At 42.5% G+C, this 13,285-nt stretch overlaps 1 protein-coding gene across 1 annotated transcript in view; it reads right to left on the bottom strand.

Moving 5' to 3' along the window:
* LOC145850367 (NLR family CARD domain-containing protein 3-like) overlaps window positions 1-3,379 on the bottom strand; it is a 28,602-nt gene extending 25,223 nt beyond the window's left edge. Inside the window, exons 1-2 of the mRNA XM_082971889.1 lie at window positions 3,262-3,379; window positions 1,785-1,928 (exon numbers count right to left, since the gene is read on the bottom strand). Coding sequence (XP_082828015.1) covers window positions 1,785-1,912 — 128 coding nt within the window. The 5' untranslated portion in view covers window positions 1,913-1,928; window positions 3,262-3,379. The remainder of the gene's footprint in view (window positions 1-1,784; window positions 1,929-3,261) is intronic.
* Window positions 3,380-13,285: the final 9,906 nt, after the last annotated feature.

Here is a 13,285-nt window from a genome sequence, read left to right on the forward strand (position 1 = left end):
ATCCGTCAACGAGAGAGGGAGGATTGGATAACTAGGATGCTGCTGGTAGAGTAGCTAGCTAGTTTACCCAGCTGTACCGACTAGCTAGGATAACTAGGATGCTGCTGGTAGAGTAGCTAGCTAGCTTACCTAGCTGTACCGACTAGCGAGGATAACTAGGATGCTGCTGGTAGAGTAACTAGCTAGCTTACCTAGCTGTACCGACTAGCGAGGATAACTAGGATGCTGCTGGTAGAGTAGCTAGCTAGTTTACCCAGCTGTACCGACTAGCTAGGATAACTAGGATGCTGCTGGTAGAGTAGCTAGCTAGATTACCTAGCTGTACCGACTAGCTAGGATAACTAGGATGCTGCTGGTAGAGTAGCTAGCTAGCTTACCTAGCTGTACCAACTAGCTAGGATAACTAGGATGCTGCTGGTAGAGTAGCTAGCTAGCTTGTACCGACTAGCTTGGCTAGCTAGCAGGACGTTCGTCTGTCGTTTGTCTCGATGATGATGACGAATCCGGTGAACCTCAAAATGAAACAAGGATAGAGAGTGAAAAGGATCTGGCTACACTCATACTGTCCCTGACCGTAAAGCAAAAAGCTAATTGAATAATAAACTTGTAGTGAACATCTCAACACGGTAGTGAACTCCACCGTTATTCCCCAAGATCACCACAGCCAACTCTGCGCGTAACCGGGACAATATGCTTGGCGCCACACCCTACGGGGACGCGGACAGTTCTGTATGGGGACGGGGACAGATCCAGAACGCGGACATAAGCAGTGCCACACAATCAACTAAACCCAGTCTTTACAGTGGGTTACATTAGTGATATTCATTTTTTATTATTATGTTAAACAAACATTTATTATAACAATATTTTGAGATCTGGGCCCATGTCCACAAAGCGTCTCAGAGTAGAAAATTGGTCATATAAGTGCTGAGAATAAAGACATTTGACACTTATGTGTATAAATTTAAGCTATGCAGGAAGTCTCTAGTCCCACCTAGTCGGTAGATATTTAGGACACCTCGTGAGCTGTCCTAAGTAGTTAAGAGTTAACAGCAGGTGTCTTGATAATACTATAGAATAATGCAGCGAGTCAGTGGTTCCTGCTCCACATGTAAATGCTTTGGAGTAGTTAAAAATAATGTTTTATATTTCTATATGATCAATCCATTAATAATATATGTCTTGTGCTTTTGGCAATGATTTTTCAATCCATAAAACAGTGTACGGGTGCTGGAAAAAACAGATGGAATTGATCTGACCACTGGAGGTCTGCTGGGTTCACATCCTCAAAACATTCACCTTTCGTTGATCATAACTCGAGAGATTCTTCTTCACTGAACCCCAAAATATATATAACTTTTAGTGATTCCATATATTAAGGAAGTGATAGAAGCCTTTTTGGTTCTATAAGGAACCTTCTTTTCTAACAGTGTAAAATTAACACGTTTTTCATTTGATTATTTAATTATCTACATCATGTTATTTCAAGATATCCCTTTGGAGCGCAACATCACGTTGTTAAGAAATTATCCTAAATTGGGCATGGCTTTAAAATGGGAAATTGAATGCATCTAGGGTGTTCCAGCAAAACAATGGATATATAGAGTTTTGCAATAAACATTTTTTTATACACAATCTAAAGAAATTCATAAATAATCTGAGAACAGTAATATTGAAGGTACCCATTAGCAACCATTTCTGATTAAAAAAAAATGTGAACATTTTTGGAAATATCATTTTTGAAATAAACTATTCATAATTCTTAAACAAAATTGTCATCTCACCTCTTAGATTTTGTGTCATGTTCCCCAGAGAGACTCATTTTAGAGACAGGCTCCCCCTCCTCTCTCTCCCCAGAGAGACTCATTTTAGAGGCAGGACCCCCCTCCTCTCTCTCCCCAGAGAGACTCATTTTAGAGAACCGACCCCTAAACAGAGATCCAGCATGTTGGTTGTGGTTAACACAGTGACAACTAAACAGAGATCCAGCATGTTGGTTGTGGTTAACACAGTGACAACTAAACAGAGATCCAGCATGTTGGTTGTGGTTAACACAGTGACGTCCTAAACAGAGATCCAGCATGTTGGTTGTGGTTAACACAGTGACAACTAAACAGAGATCCAGCATGTTGGTTGTGGTTAACACAGTGACAACTAAACAGAGATCCAGCATGTTGGTTGTGGTTAACACAGTGACGTCCTAAACAGAGATCCAGCATGTTGGTTGTGGTTAACACAGTGACAACTAAACAGAGATCCAGCATGTTGGTTGTGGTTAACACAGTGACCCCTAAACAGAGATCCAGTATGTTGGTTGTGGTTAACACAGTGACAACTAAACAGAGATCCAGCATGTTGGTTGTGGTTAACACAGTGACCCCTAAACAGAGATCCAGCATGTTGGTTGTGATTAAGACAGTGACAACTAAACAGAGATCCAGCATGTTGGTTGTGGTCAACACAGTGATAACTAAACAGAGATCCAGCATGTTGGTTGTGGTTAACACAGTGACAACTAAACAGAGATCCAGCATGTTGGTTGTGGTTAACACAGTGACAACTAAACAGAGATCCAGCATGTTGGTTGTGGTTAACACAGGGCCAACTAATTATTGAAGGTCAATTGTTCTCTTTTATTCATTATCTCTTAGAAATAAAACATTTACTAACAGACATAGAAAGACACATCCAAACAGTCAGGTGATTTAATATTTTTCACCCTTTCTCCATGTAGTGGAACTAATAATAATAAAACAATTTAACAACAATAATATTAATAATAATAATGTCTAACTTTCTCTTTTAATAATTTCTCTCATTCTAGTGTGTTGCTTTGTTTAACAGGTATGATATTATTATGCTGTTACTGAATTCAGTTCATAATAACAATGTTAAGAAAAGTATGTTCAGTAGTTTCATACCAAATTACACAGGAAGTAGGAGTTCATTGTAGTTTAGAAAATAACAAATATTCTGATATTCTGAAAGATGATTTACAACTATGATACATTAAAATTTTTACAAATTGTAAAATAACCACAATAAACAAATCGTATAATACGATATATGAACAATATGTTTTTGAATTTGACTTGCCTACGCCCAGTTAGCGCCATTTTGTATGATTGAACTGTCACATAACTGTCCCAGGTGAAATGGACTTTTAAATCTGAGTGTTTTACTGCCAGTCACTATACTAAAATAACACCATACATTTAATTTCTCTACACACTTTACAATAATCACTGGGAAGATTCTTACCTTGTAGCCTGAATTCACAACCAGAACATGTCAAGTCATTGAGATATTTTCCGTTGTGCTGAGAGAGCAGCTTCCTGATAACAAGTGGCTCTGTATCTATGTTCTAGGTACACTTGATCTTTGGATGTAATAATATCTGGTCAAAGTCTAGTGACACAACAGCATAGTATATCATAAACATAACAGTAGTTGGCCAGAAAAGGCCATGACATACTATAAAACAGGGTTTGTCAACTAGATTTGGCTTCGGGTGTCACGGTTGTCATAGAGAGGAGCGGACCAAAGTGCAGCGTGATTATCGTTCCACATATTTTATTGAACTGTGAAACTATGCAATACATACACATAAACTAAAGAATAAAAAAACAACAAACCGTGATGCAGAGGTGAAACATACACTACTCAAAAACAATCTCCCACAAACCCAGGTGGGAAAAACACCTACTTAAGTATGATCTCCAATTAGAGACAACGATGACCAGCTGCCTCCAATTGAAGATCATCCCAAACAAAACCAAACATAGAAATACAAAACTAGAAAACAACATAGAAAAACTAAACTAGAAAACCCCCCTGTCACTCCCTGACCTACTCTACCATAGAAAAGAACAGCTTTCTATGGTCAGGACGTGATAGTACCCCCCCCCCAAAGGTGCGGACTCCGGATGCACCTAAAAAAAATTAGAAAAAAAGGGAGGGTTAGGGAGGGTGACTAATGTCTATGGCGGCTCTGATGCAGTACGCAGAACCTTCTCATCCCGCGGATCCTCCAGCAGAGGCGTCGGCTCCGGTTCGGGGCATAACCCCCTCTCCGCCCGCTGATCCCTCTGCTTTTGTGTCACCGGACCTTGGATCATCACCGGATGTTCTGGACTGCGGACTGTCGCTGAAGACTCTGGACAGCGGGCCGTCTCAGGAGGTTCCGGACTGCGGGCCGTCGCTGCAGGCTCCGCACCATGGATCATCATTGCAGGCTCCGTGCCGTGGATCACCACTGGTGGCTCCGTGCCATGGATCATAACTGGAGTCTTCGTGCCATGGATCATCACTGGAGGCTCCGGGCCATGGATCATCCCAACAGCCTTCTTGCCATGGATTATCACTGGAGACTCCAGGCCATGGATCATCACTGGAGGCTTCGTGCCATGGATCATCACTGGAGGCTTCGTGCCATGGATCATCATTGGAGGCTTCGGACCATGGATCATCACTGGAGGCTTTTTACGTGGAGCCGGAACAGGTCTCACCGGACTGGGGAACGTCGCTGGAGGCTCCGGACTGGGGGACGTTGCCTGGAAGCTCTGGACTGGGAAGGCGTACTGGAGGCCTGATGCGTGGGGCTGGCACAGGTGGCGCCAGACTGGTAACACACAACTCAGGGCAAGGAGCAGGAACAAGACACACCGGACTGGGCAGGCGCACTAGAGACCTGATGTGTGGGGCTGGAACAGGTGGCGCCCGACTGGTGACAAGCACCTCAGGGCAAGTGCGAGGAGCAGGAACAGGGCGTACCAGGCTGGATAGACTCACTGGAGGCCTGGTACGTGGGGCAGGCACAGAGCTCACCGGGCTGTGAATGCGCACTGGCGACACAGTGTGCATCACCGCATAACACGGTGCTTGCTCAGTCACTCGCTCCCCAAGGTAAGCATGAGGAGCTGGCTCAGGTCTCCAACCTGACTGTGCCAATCTCCCCGTGTGCCCCCCAATTTTTTGGGAGGGGTGTCTGCCTCTCGTGCTTCCCTTGTTGCCGCGCTCTCGCTGCCTCCACCTGTTCTCATGGGAGGCGCTTTTCTCCTGCCCCTAATTCCTCCAAAAGCCCTGGATATACTCCTCCTAATCTCCGCAATAGTCCACAGGTCCATATCACGCTGCTTGGTCCTTTGGTGGTGGGAGATTCTGTCACGTTTGTCTTAGAGAGGAGCGGACCAAAGTCCAGCGTGATTATCGTTCCACATATTATATTGAACTGTGAAACTATGCAATACATACACATAAACTAAAGAACAAAAAAACAACAAACCGTGACGTAGAGGTGAAACATACACTACTCAAAAACAATCTCCCACAAAACCAGTTGGGAAAAACACCTACTTAAGTATGGTCTCCAATTAGAGACAATGATGACCAGCTGCCTCTAATTGGAGATCATCCCAAACAAAACCCAACATAGAAATACAAAACTAGAAAACAACATAGAAAAACTAAACTAGAAAACCCCCCTGTCACGCCCTGACCTACTCTACCATAGAAAATAACAGCTTTCTATGGTCAGGACGTGACATCGGGATAATTTTTTTCTGAGTTAAAGTCGGCAGGCCAGAACATAATTAGCATATAATATTAGCACAATTAATACGCCTACACTACAAATTGAACAACATGTTTACAACATTTGATTAGTAGATAGTACATTCAGTGACAATAAATAATTTAGATCTGATTAAGTTCATAAAATCACCATTATCTCTATTCAATTATAACTTTTTGTTTATTTCTCTGTGTGTTGATTGGTGGGGAAAAACAGGTCTACGTAGCCTACTGTAGTCTACACTACTTTATTAATATCAACATTCATTCAGAACAATTAGCTTGATAGCAAGAGAACATGTCGCTCTCAAAAAGTAACAAAAGAAATGTGGATAATGAAAATCAAAGTTTCAGGGAAGAACGGACAGAGAGATATCCATTCATCTGACCATCTTTCTCCAATGCCAAGCCAGTGTGTCTTGTTGTAATAAAAATGTCACTGTTTGCAAAGAATTCAATCTCAGACGGCATTATGAATCTAAGCATGGTACTTTCAAAGTGGACTTCCCGCCCCAGACAGGGGCCCGAAGCAGAAACACTGAAGCATTAACTACAACCTACAAACACAGCAGTAGAATCCTCCTTCGTGGCCTGATCCAACAACAGAAGGTCCAAGTGCTTTCCTAAAAGCATCCTGGGTTCTAACCAAACACAACATGCCCTTCACAGAAGCAGAGCTGTTTAAAAAGAGCATGGTGACAGTTTTGGAGGAATTGGCTACAGACAAGTCTATGGATAGAATAATTGCGTCTGTCAAACAGGTGCCCCTGTCTGTGACAACAGCCAGACAGTGTGTCTGTGCTCTGAAGGATGATCTGCATAGGATTGTTCTGGAGGTGCTCAGTCAGGCTGAGCATTTTCCCCTGGCTATTGATGAGAGAACTGACAACACCGATGTAGCACAGTTGTGTGTATATGTCCGTTATTTTCATGGAAATGACTTTAAAGAAGAGGCCATCCAGGATGATCTCCTGCTTCACAACAACGTGCGCTGGCTGAGTAAAGGAAAAGCAAGCTGGTGACAGAACCAGAGGAGTCCATCCAGGATGATCTCCTGCTTCACAACAACGTGCGCTGGCTGAGTAAAGGAAAAGCTCTAGAGCCATTCTGTGAGCTGCATGACCAGGTTGTGTATTTAGTCAGAAAAATCTAAATGAGGGCAGCAGCTGACCACCTTCGTATTCTGAGGAATTCCTCTCTAATGTTGTTTTTTTTGGCGACATTCTGTAACTTAAACGGGTTAAATCTGCATTTACAAGGAAGAGGGAAAACAGTCGTGGACTTGAGGCCTTTACTAGGAAGCTTGAGTTGTTGGATTTGGACTTGTCCTCTGGAAGGCTACTGCACTTCAGCACACTGAAGAAACGACAGGCAGAGAGAGACCAGGCCGATTTGGAAGATTTCATCAAATAGCTGAGGGACAACTTCTCCACCAGATCTGATATCAGTGCGTTTGTTCGAGATCCTTTCACAGTCCGCCCAGGTGGGGAATTCTCCTCCCTTGCTAAGAAAACGATACCCTCGCTGGATTAGGCCGCAATTCAAACTGATCTGATTGAATTCCAACCATCGAGCCAAATCAGAGATGCACTCATGGAGTGCCGAGTCCTTGTGTGTGTTTTGGGTGGCAGCTCAGAGGAATACAGCACAATAAAGATACTTGCCTTTTAAGTGCTAACAATGTTTGGATCGACTCCTGCAACTCCTCCTTTTACTCTTTGAACGCAATCAAGACTCACGACAGGAAACGGCTTTCACATGAGTCAATCAAGACTCACGACAGGAAACGGCTTTCACATGAGTCAATCAAGACTCACGACAGGAACCAGCTTTCACATGAGTCAATCAAGACTCACGACAGGAACCGACTTTCACATTAGTCAATGGAGGACTGCCTGGGCATCAACATCACATCCCTCTCACCTGACATCCACAAGATCGTGTCCGAGGGGAAATGCAACTTTTCCCATTAAGTAAATAACTTAGTTTTTAATAAATAGTCATATAGGCTGCTAACATTATTGTAATTATTATTATTATTATAATTGTTATTATTGCTATTATTATTATTGTGATTGTTAGTGCTTATCAATGGCTATTTTAGGTCTCATGCTGACAGTATTTTCTGTTTGTTTTGTCGTTACAGGAGCAGATTATCCCCAGACTCCTGATACAGGGCTACAGACACTCAGGTTACTATGGTCACTCTGGTACAGGGCTACAGACACTCAGGTTACTCTGGTACAGGGCTACAGACACTCAGGTTACTCTGGTCACTCCTGATACAGGGCTACAGACACTCAGGTTACTCTGGTCACTCTGATACAGGGCTACAGACACTCAGGTTACTCTGGTCACTCTGATACAGGGCTACAGACACTCAGGTTACTCTGATACAGGGCTACAGACACTCAGGTTACTCTGATACAGGGCTACAGACACTCAGGTTACTCTGGTCACTCTGATACAGGGCTACAGACACTCAGGTTACTCTGGTCACTCTGATACAGGGCTACAGACACTCAGGTTACTCTGATACAGGGCTACAGACACTCAGGTTACTCTGGTCACTCCTGGTACAGGGCTACAGACATTCAGGTTACTCTGGTCACTCCTGATACAGGGCTACAGACACTCAGGTTACTCTGGTCACTCCTGATACAGGGCTACAGACACTCAGGTTACTCTGGTCACTCTGGTACAGGGCTACAGACACTCAGGTTACTCTGGTCACTCTGATACAGGGCTACAGACACTCAGGTTACTCTGGTCACTCTGATACAGGGCTACAGACACTCAGGTTACTCTGGTCACTTCTGATACAGGGCTACAGACACTCAGGTTACTCTGGTCACTCCTGATACAGGGCTACAGACACTCAGGTTACTCTGGTCACTCTGATACAGGGCTACAGACACTCAGGTTACTCTGGTCACTCCTGATACAGGGCTACAGACACTCAGGTTACTCTGGTCACTCTGATACAGGGCTACAGACACTCAGGTTACTCTGGTCACTCTGGTACAGGGCTACAGACACTCAGACACAGACATCACCTTTTATTATTTAAATGATTGTTTTATGTAGGATGCTGCCTTTTTGGCCATGTTGCAGTTGTAAGTCGGCCTAAGAAATAAATACAAATCCCTCTTCTATTAGGCCATGTTGTTGTCTTGTGAAAGATGCTGTTCAGCCACACAGCCTAGCTCAGCCAGTTAAGTTATTTATATGGGCCTTCGTCCCCACACAGCCTAGCTCAGACAGTTAAGTTATTTATATGGGCCTTCACCCCCACACAGCCTAGCTCAGCCAGTTAAGTTATTTATATGGACCTTCGCCCCCACACAGCCTAGCTCAGCCAGTTAAGTTATTTATATGGGCCTTTGCCCCCACACAGCCTAGCTCAGACAGTTAAGTTATTTATATGGGCCTTCGCCCCCACATAGCCTAGCTCAGCCAGTTAAGTTATTTATATGGGCCTTCGCCCCCACACAGCCTAGCTCAGACAGTTAAGTTATTTATATGGGCCTTCGCCCCCACACAGCCTAGCTCAGACAGTTAAGTTATTTATATGGGCCTTCGCCCCCACATAGCCTAGCACAGCCAGTTAAGTTATTTATATGGGCCTTCGCCCCCACACAGCCTAGCTCAGCCAATTAAGTTATTTATATGGGCCTTCGCCCCCACACAGCCTAGCTCAGACAGTTAAGTTATTTATATGGGCCTGCGCCCCCACACAGCCTAGCTCAGACAGTTAAGTTAATTTATATGTGCCTTCACTCTGAAGAAATAGACTCCAATTAAGCCCTCTTGTTGTTTTTAAAGTCAAATTAAAAGGAAGATTATTGTTGAAATGAATTACTTGACTGGTGTAGATTTCTCCACCTGTTGATTGGCGCCACTTGCATAACAAGTTAGCTATATTTTCAGCACCAGGTGCTGTTCACCTCCTATTGATTGTGCTGCTATATTATCAGCACCAGGTGCTGTTCACCTCCTATTGATTGTGCTGCTATATTATCAGCACCAGGTGCTGTTCACCTCCTATTGATTGTGCTGCTATATTTTCAGCACCAGGTGCTTTTCACCTCCTATTGATTGTGCTGCTATATTTTCAGCACCAGGTGCTGTTCACCTCCTATTGATTGTGCTGCTATATTATCAGCACCAGGTGCTGTTCACCTCCTATTGATTGTGCTGCTATATTTTCAGCACCAGGTGCTGTTCACCTCCTATTGATTGTGCTGCTATATTTTCAGCACCAGGTGCTGTTCACCTCCTATTGATTGCGCTGCAGTTGCCGCTTTAGGTTTCAGCCCCATAAAATGGTCCTCTACCTGCTTTATTAGTCTCCTACATTCTCTCCTCTTGAATGAAGTTAAAATGTAACTTGTGCATTATTTAGGGAGGTCACATTGTAGATACACTACACCACCATTATTTAGGGAGGTCACATTGTAGATACACTACACCACCATTATTTAGGGAGGTCACATTGTAGATATACTACACCACCATTATTTAGGGAGGTCACATTGTAGATACTCTACACCACCATTATTTAGGGAGGTCACATTGTAGATACACTACACCACCATTATTTAGGGAGGGTAACATTGTAGATACTCTACACCACCATTATTTAGGGAGGTCACATTGTAGATACTCTACACCACCATTATTTAGGGAGGTCACATTGTAGATACTCTACACCACCATTATTTAGGGAGGTCACATTGTAGATACACTACACCACCATTATTTAGGGAGGTCACATTGTAGATTCACTACACCACCATTATTTAGGGAGGTCATATTGTAGATACACTACACCACCATTATTTAGGGAGGTCACATTGTAGATACTCTACACCACCATTATTTAGGGAGGGTCACATTGTAGATACTCTACACCACCATTATTTAGGGAGGTCACATTGTAGATACACTACACCACCATTATTTAGGGGGGTCACATTGTAGATACTCTACACCACCATTATTTAGGGAGGTCACATTGTAGATACTCTACACCACCATTATTTAGGGAGGTCACATTGTAGATACACTACACCACCATTATTTAGGGGGGTCACATTGTAGATACTCTACACCACCATTATTTAGGGAGGGTCACATTGTAGATACTCTACACCACCATTATTTAGGGAGGTCACATTGTAGATACACTACACCACCATTATTTAGGGGGGTCACATTGTAGATACACTACACCACCATTATTTAGGGAGGGTCACATTGTAGATACTCTACACCACCATTATTTAGGGAGGTCACATTGTAGATACACTACACCACCATTATTTAGGGGGGTCACATTGTAGATACTCTACACCACCATCTAGAATACAGTAGGACCTCTTTCCATTTGTCCTTTTGAAACACACAGAAAACTATAGTATTTAGCCTAAAGCAGCATATGATTTTACAGTAGACTATAGATGTAGGCTACTGTATAGTCACATGGCTCAGTGTTAAAATGTTAGAGCAGCACATTGATCTGAACAAATCCTCTGAGTGAATGTCCCTTAATGAGAAAGAATTATCAAAATGAATGAGAATACTGCATTTTGAAATGCAAATACTATTGAGTCTGTAGACAAATTGAAATAGTGATTCGGATGTCAGTGGATCTGTGTGAGGGATGCATCAGATGAATTAAGGCATTTTGGAGGGGTTGAATGTTGCACCATTGATAAAGCAGATCAACTGAGCTAGGGTTAGAGTTAGGAAGAAAACTACAAAAAGACGCCATATTTGTAGTTCACAACTCTTAAGCAAGACTAACCGATGTCTTTATATAGCCTTGCTACTCTTATTTTCAAATGTATTTTTATTGTTGTTTTATTTCTTTACTTACCTACACACACACACACACACACACACACACACACACACACACACACACACACACACACACACACACACACACACACACACACACACACACACACACACACACACACACACACACACACACACACACACACATACCTTTTTTTCGCACTATTGGTTAGAGCCTGTAAGGAAGCATTTCACTCTAAGGTCTGTTGCATTCGGCGCACGTGACAAATAAACTTTGATTTGATTTGAGACCTATTTATTACAATAAAGTCCACCACTGTAAGAGTCCTCAGTTGTAGTGAGAACATTGTGTCATATGTTTAAGGGGGGTTTCATGACTGTGATTCCAAAATGTTCCAGTGCTGAGGAACTGTGTGTCATTTTTTTCCCAGTACGGGAAAATAAAAATGTATGAAATGTCTGCATTCACTACTGTAAATCGCTCTGGATAAGAGCGTCTGCTAAATGACTAAAATGTAAATGTTAAAACTGTAATGGTTTGAATACACCTGGGCTTTCTGTGAAGAACTACAACTCCCTGTTTCACGTTGCATCGCGTCCAGCGACGGCAACCGGAAATGGCGCCGGAATTGTAGTTCTAACCCCTTTGTGGGTTAGTAGAAAGAGGAGGAAGGGAAGCGCTACTAAGGTACACAATAGTAAATGTTGGTAGACAGAAGGTGCTCTTTGGTAAAAGGGGTGAGTAGGTCATCAAAAAGAAAGGAGGACCAAGACACTCTTCATATAATTGATTAAAATGCCTTTATTAGTATGGCATGTTCAATAGAAACAATGTTTTTGTTTAGAATAATTATTTATTAAATGTGCTACTTTGACCCCACCATGGCCTCCAGTCTCCCCTCTCCTGCAAAGTGAATTTATCTGAAATGACAAGGTTATTTAAAGATGACAATGGTGATCTAGATATTCACATGACAATATTTACACTATAATATACATTGATGATGGTGATCTAGATATTCAAATGACAATATTTGCAAAATAATCTACATTGACTTGCCTATTTAAATAAAGGTTAAATAAAATATATTTACAAACTCCACAACTAACAGGTCAATAAAAAGACAATACTTTAGAGGAAGCAAACCTGTCTATTCCATTAGACTCTTGGGGTATATCAGGCTCAAATCAGGTTCTCCTCACCATGACATCAATAGTAAATGACATGCAACAATGGCCTGTATCACATCTAACAATTAAACAGAAATGTGCTTCTTTCAACCCCAAAAGAGCAAAAAAAACATACCATTATAAACAAAGGGGAGGAATACAATGACATCAATTAAAAAGCAATGGACATGTTAAAAACAACACACCATCAGCCTCATTCATCTATTCCTCCATCAATATCACCATCGTTGTTGTAGTCATCAGCCTCATTCATCTGTTCCTCCATCAATATCACCATTGTTGTTGTAGTCATCACCCTCAGCCTCATTCATCTATTCCTCCATCAATATCACCATCGTTGTTGTAGTCATCACCCTCAGCCTCATTCATCTATTCCTCCATCAATATCACCATCGTTGTTGTAGTCATCACCCTCAGCCTCATTCATCTATTCCTCCATCAATATCACCATCGTTGTTGTAGTCATCACCCTCAGCCTCATTCATCTATTCCTCCATCAATATCACCATCGTTGTTGTAGTCATCACCCTCAGCCTCATTCATCTATTCCTCCATCAATATCACCATCGTTGTTGTAGTCATCACCCTCAGCCTCATTCATCTATTCCTCCATCAATATCACCATCGTTGTTGTAGTCATCACCCTCAGCCTCATTCATCTATTCCTCCATCAATATCACCATCGTTGTTGTAGTCA

Source organism: Salmo salar, unplaced genomic scaffold (assembly GCF_965601325.2).
Source record: "Salmo salar unplaced genomic scaffold, fSalSal1 ptg000432l, whole genome shotgun sequence".
In the NCBI taxonomy this organism is placed as follows: domain Eukaryota; kingdom Metazoa; phylum Chordata; class Actinopteri; order Salmoniformes; family Salmonidae; genus Salmo; species Salmo salar.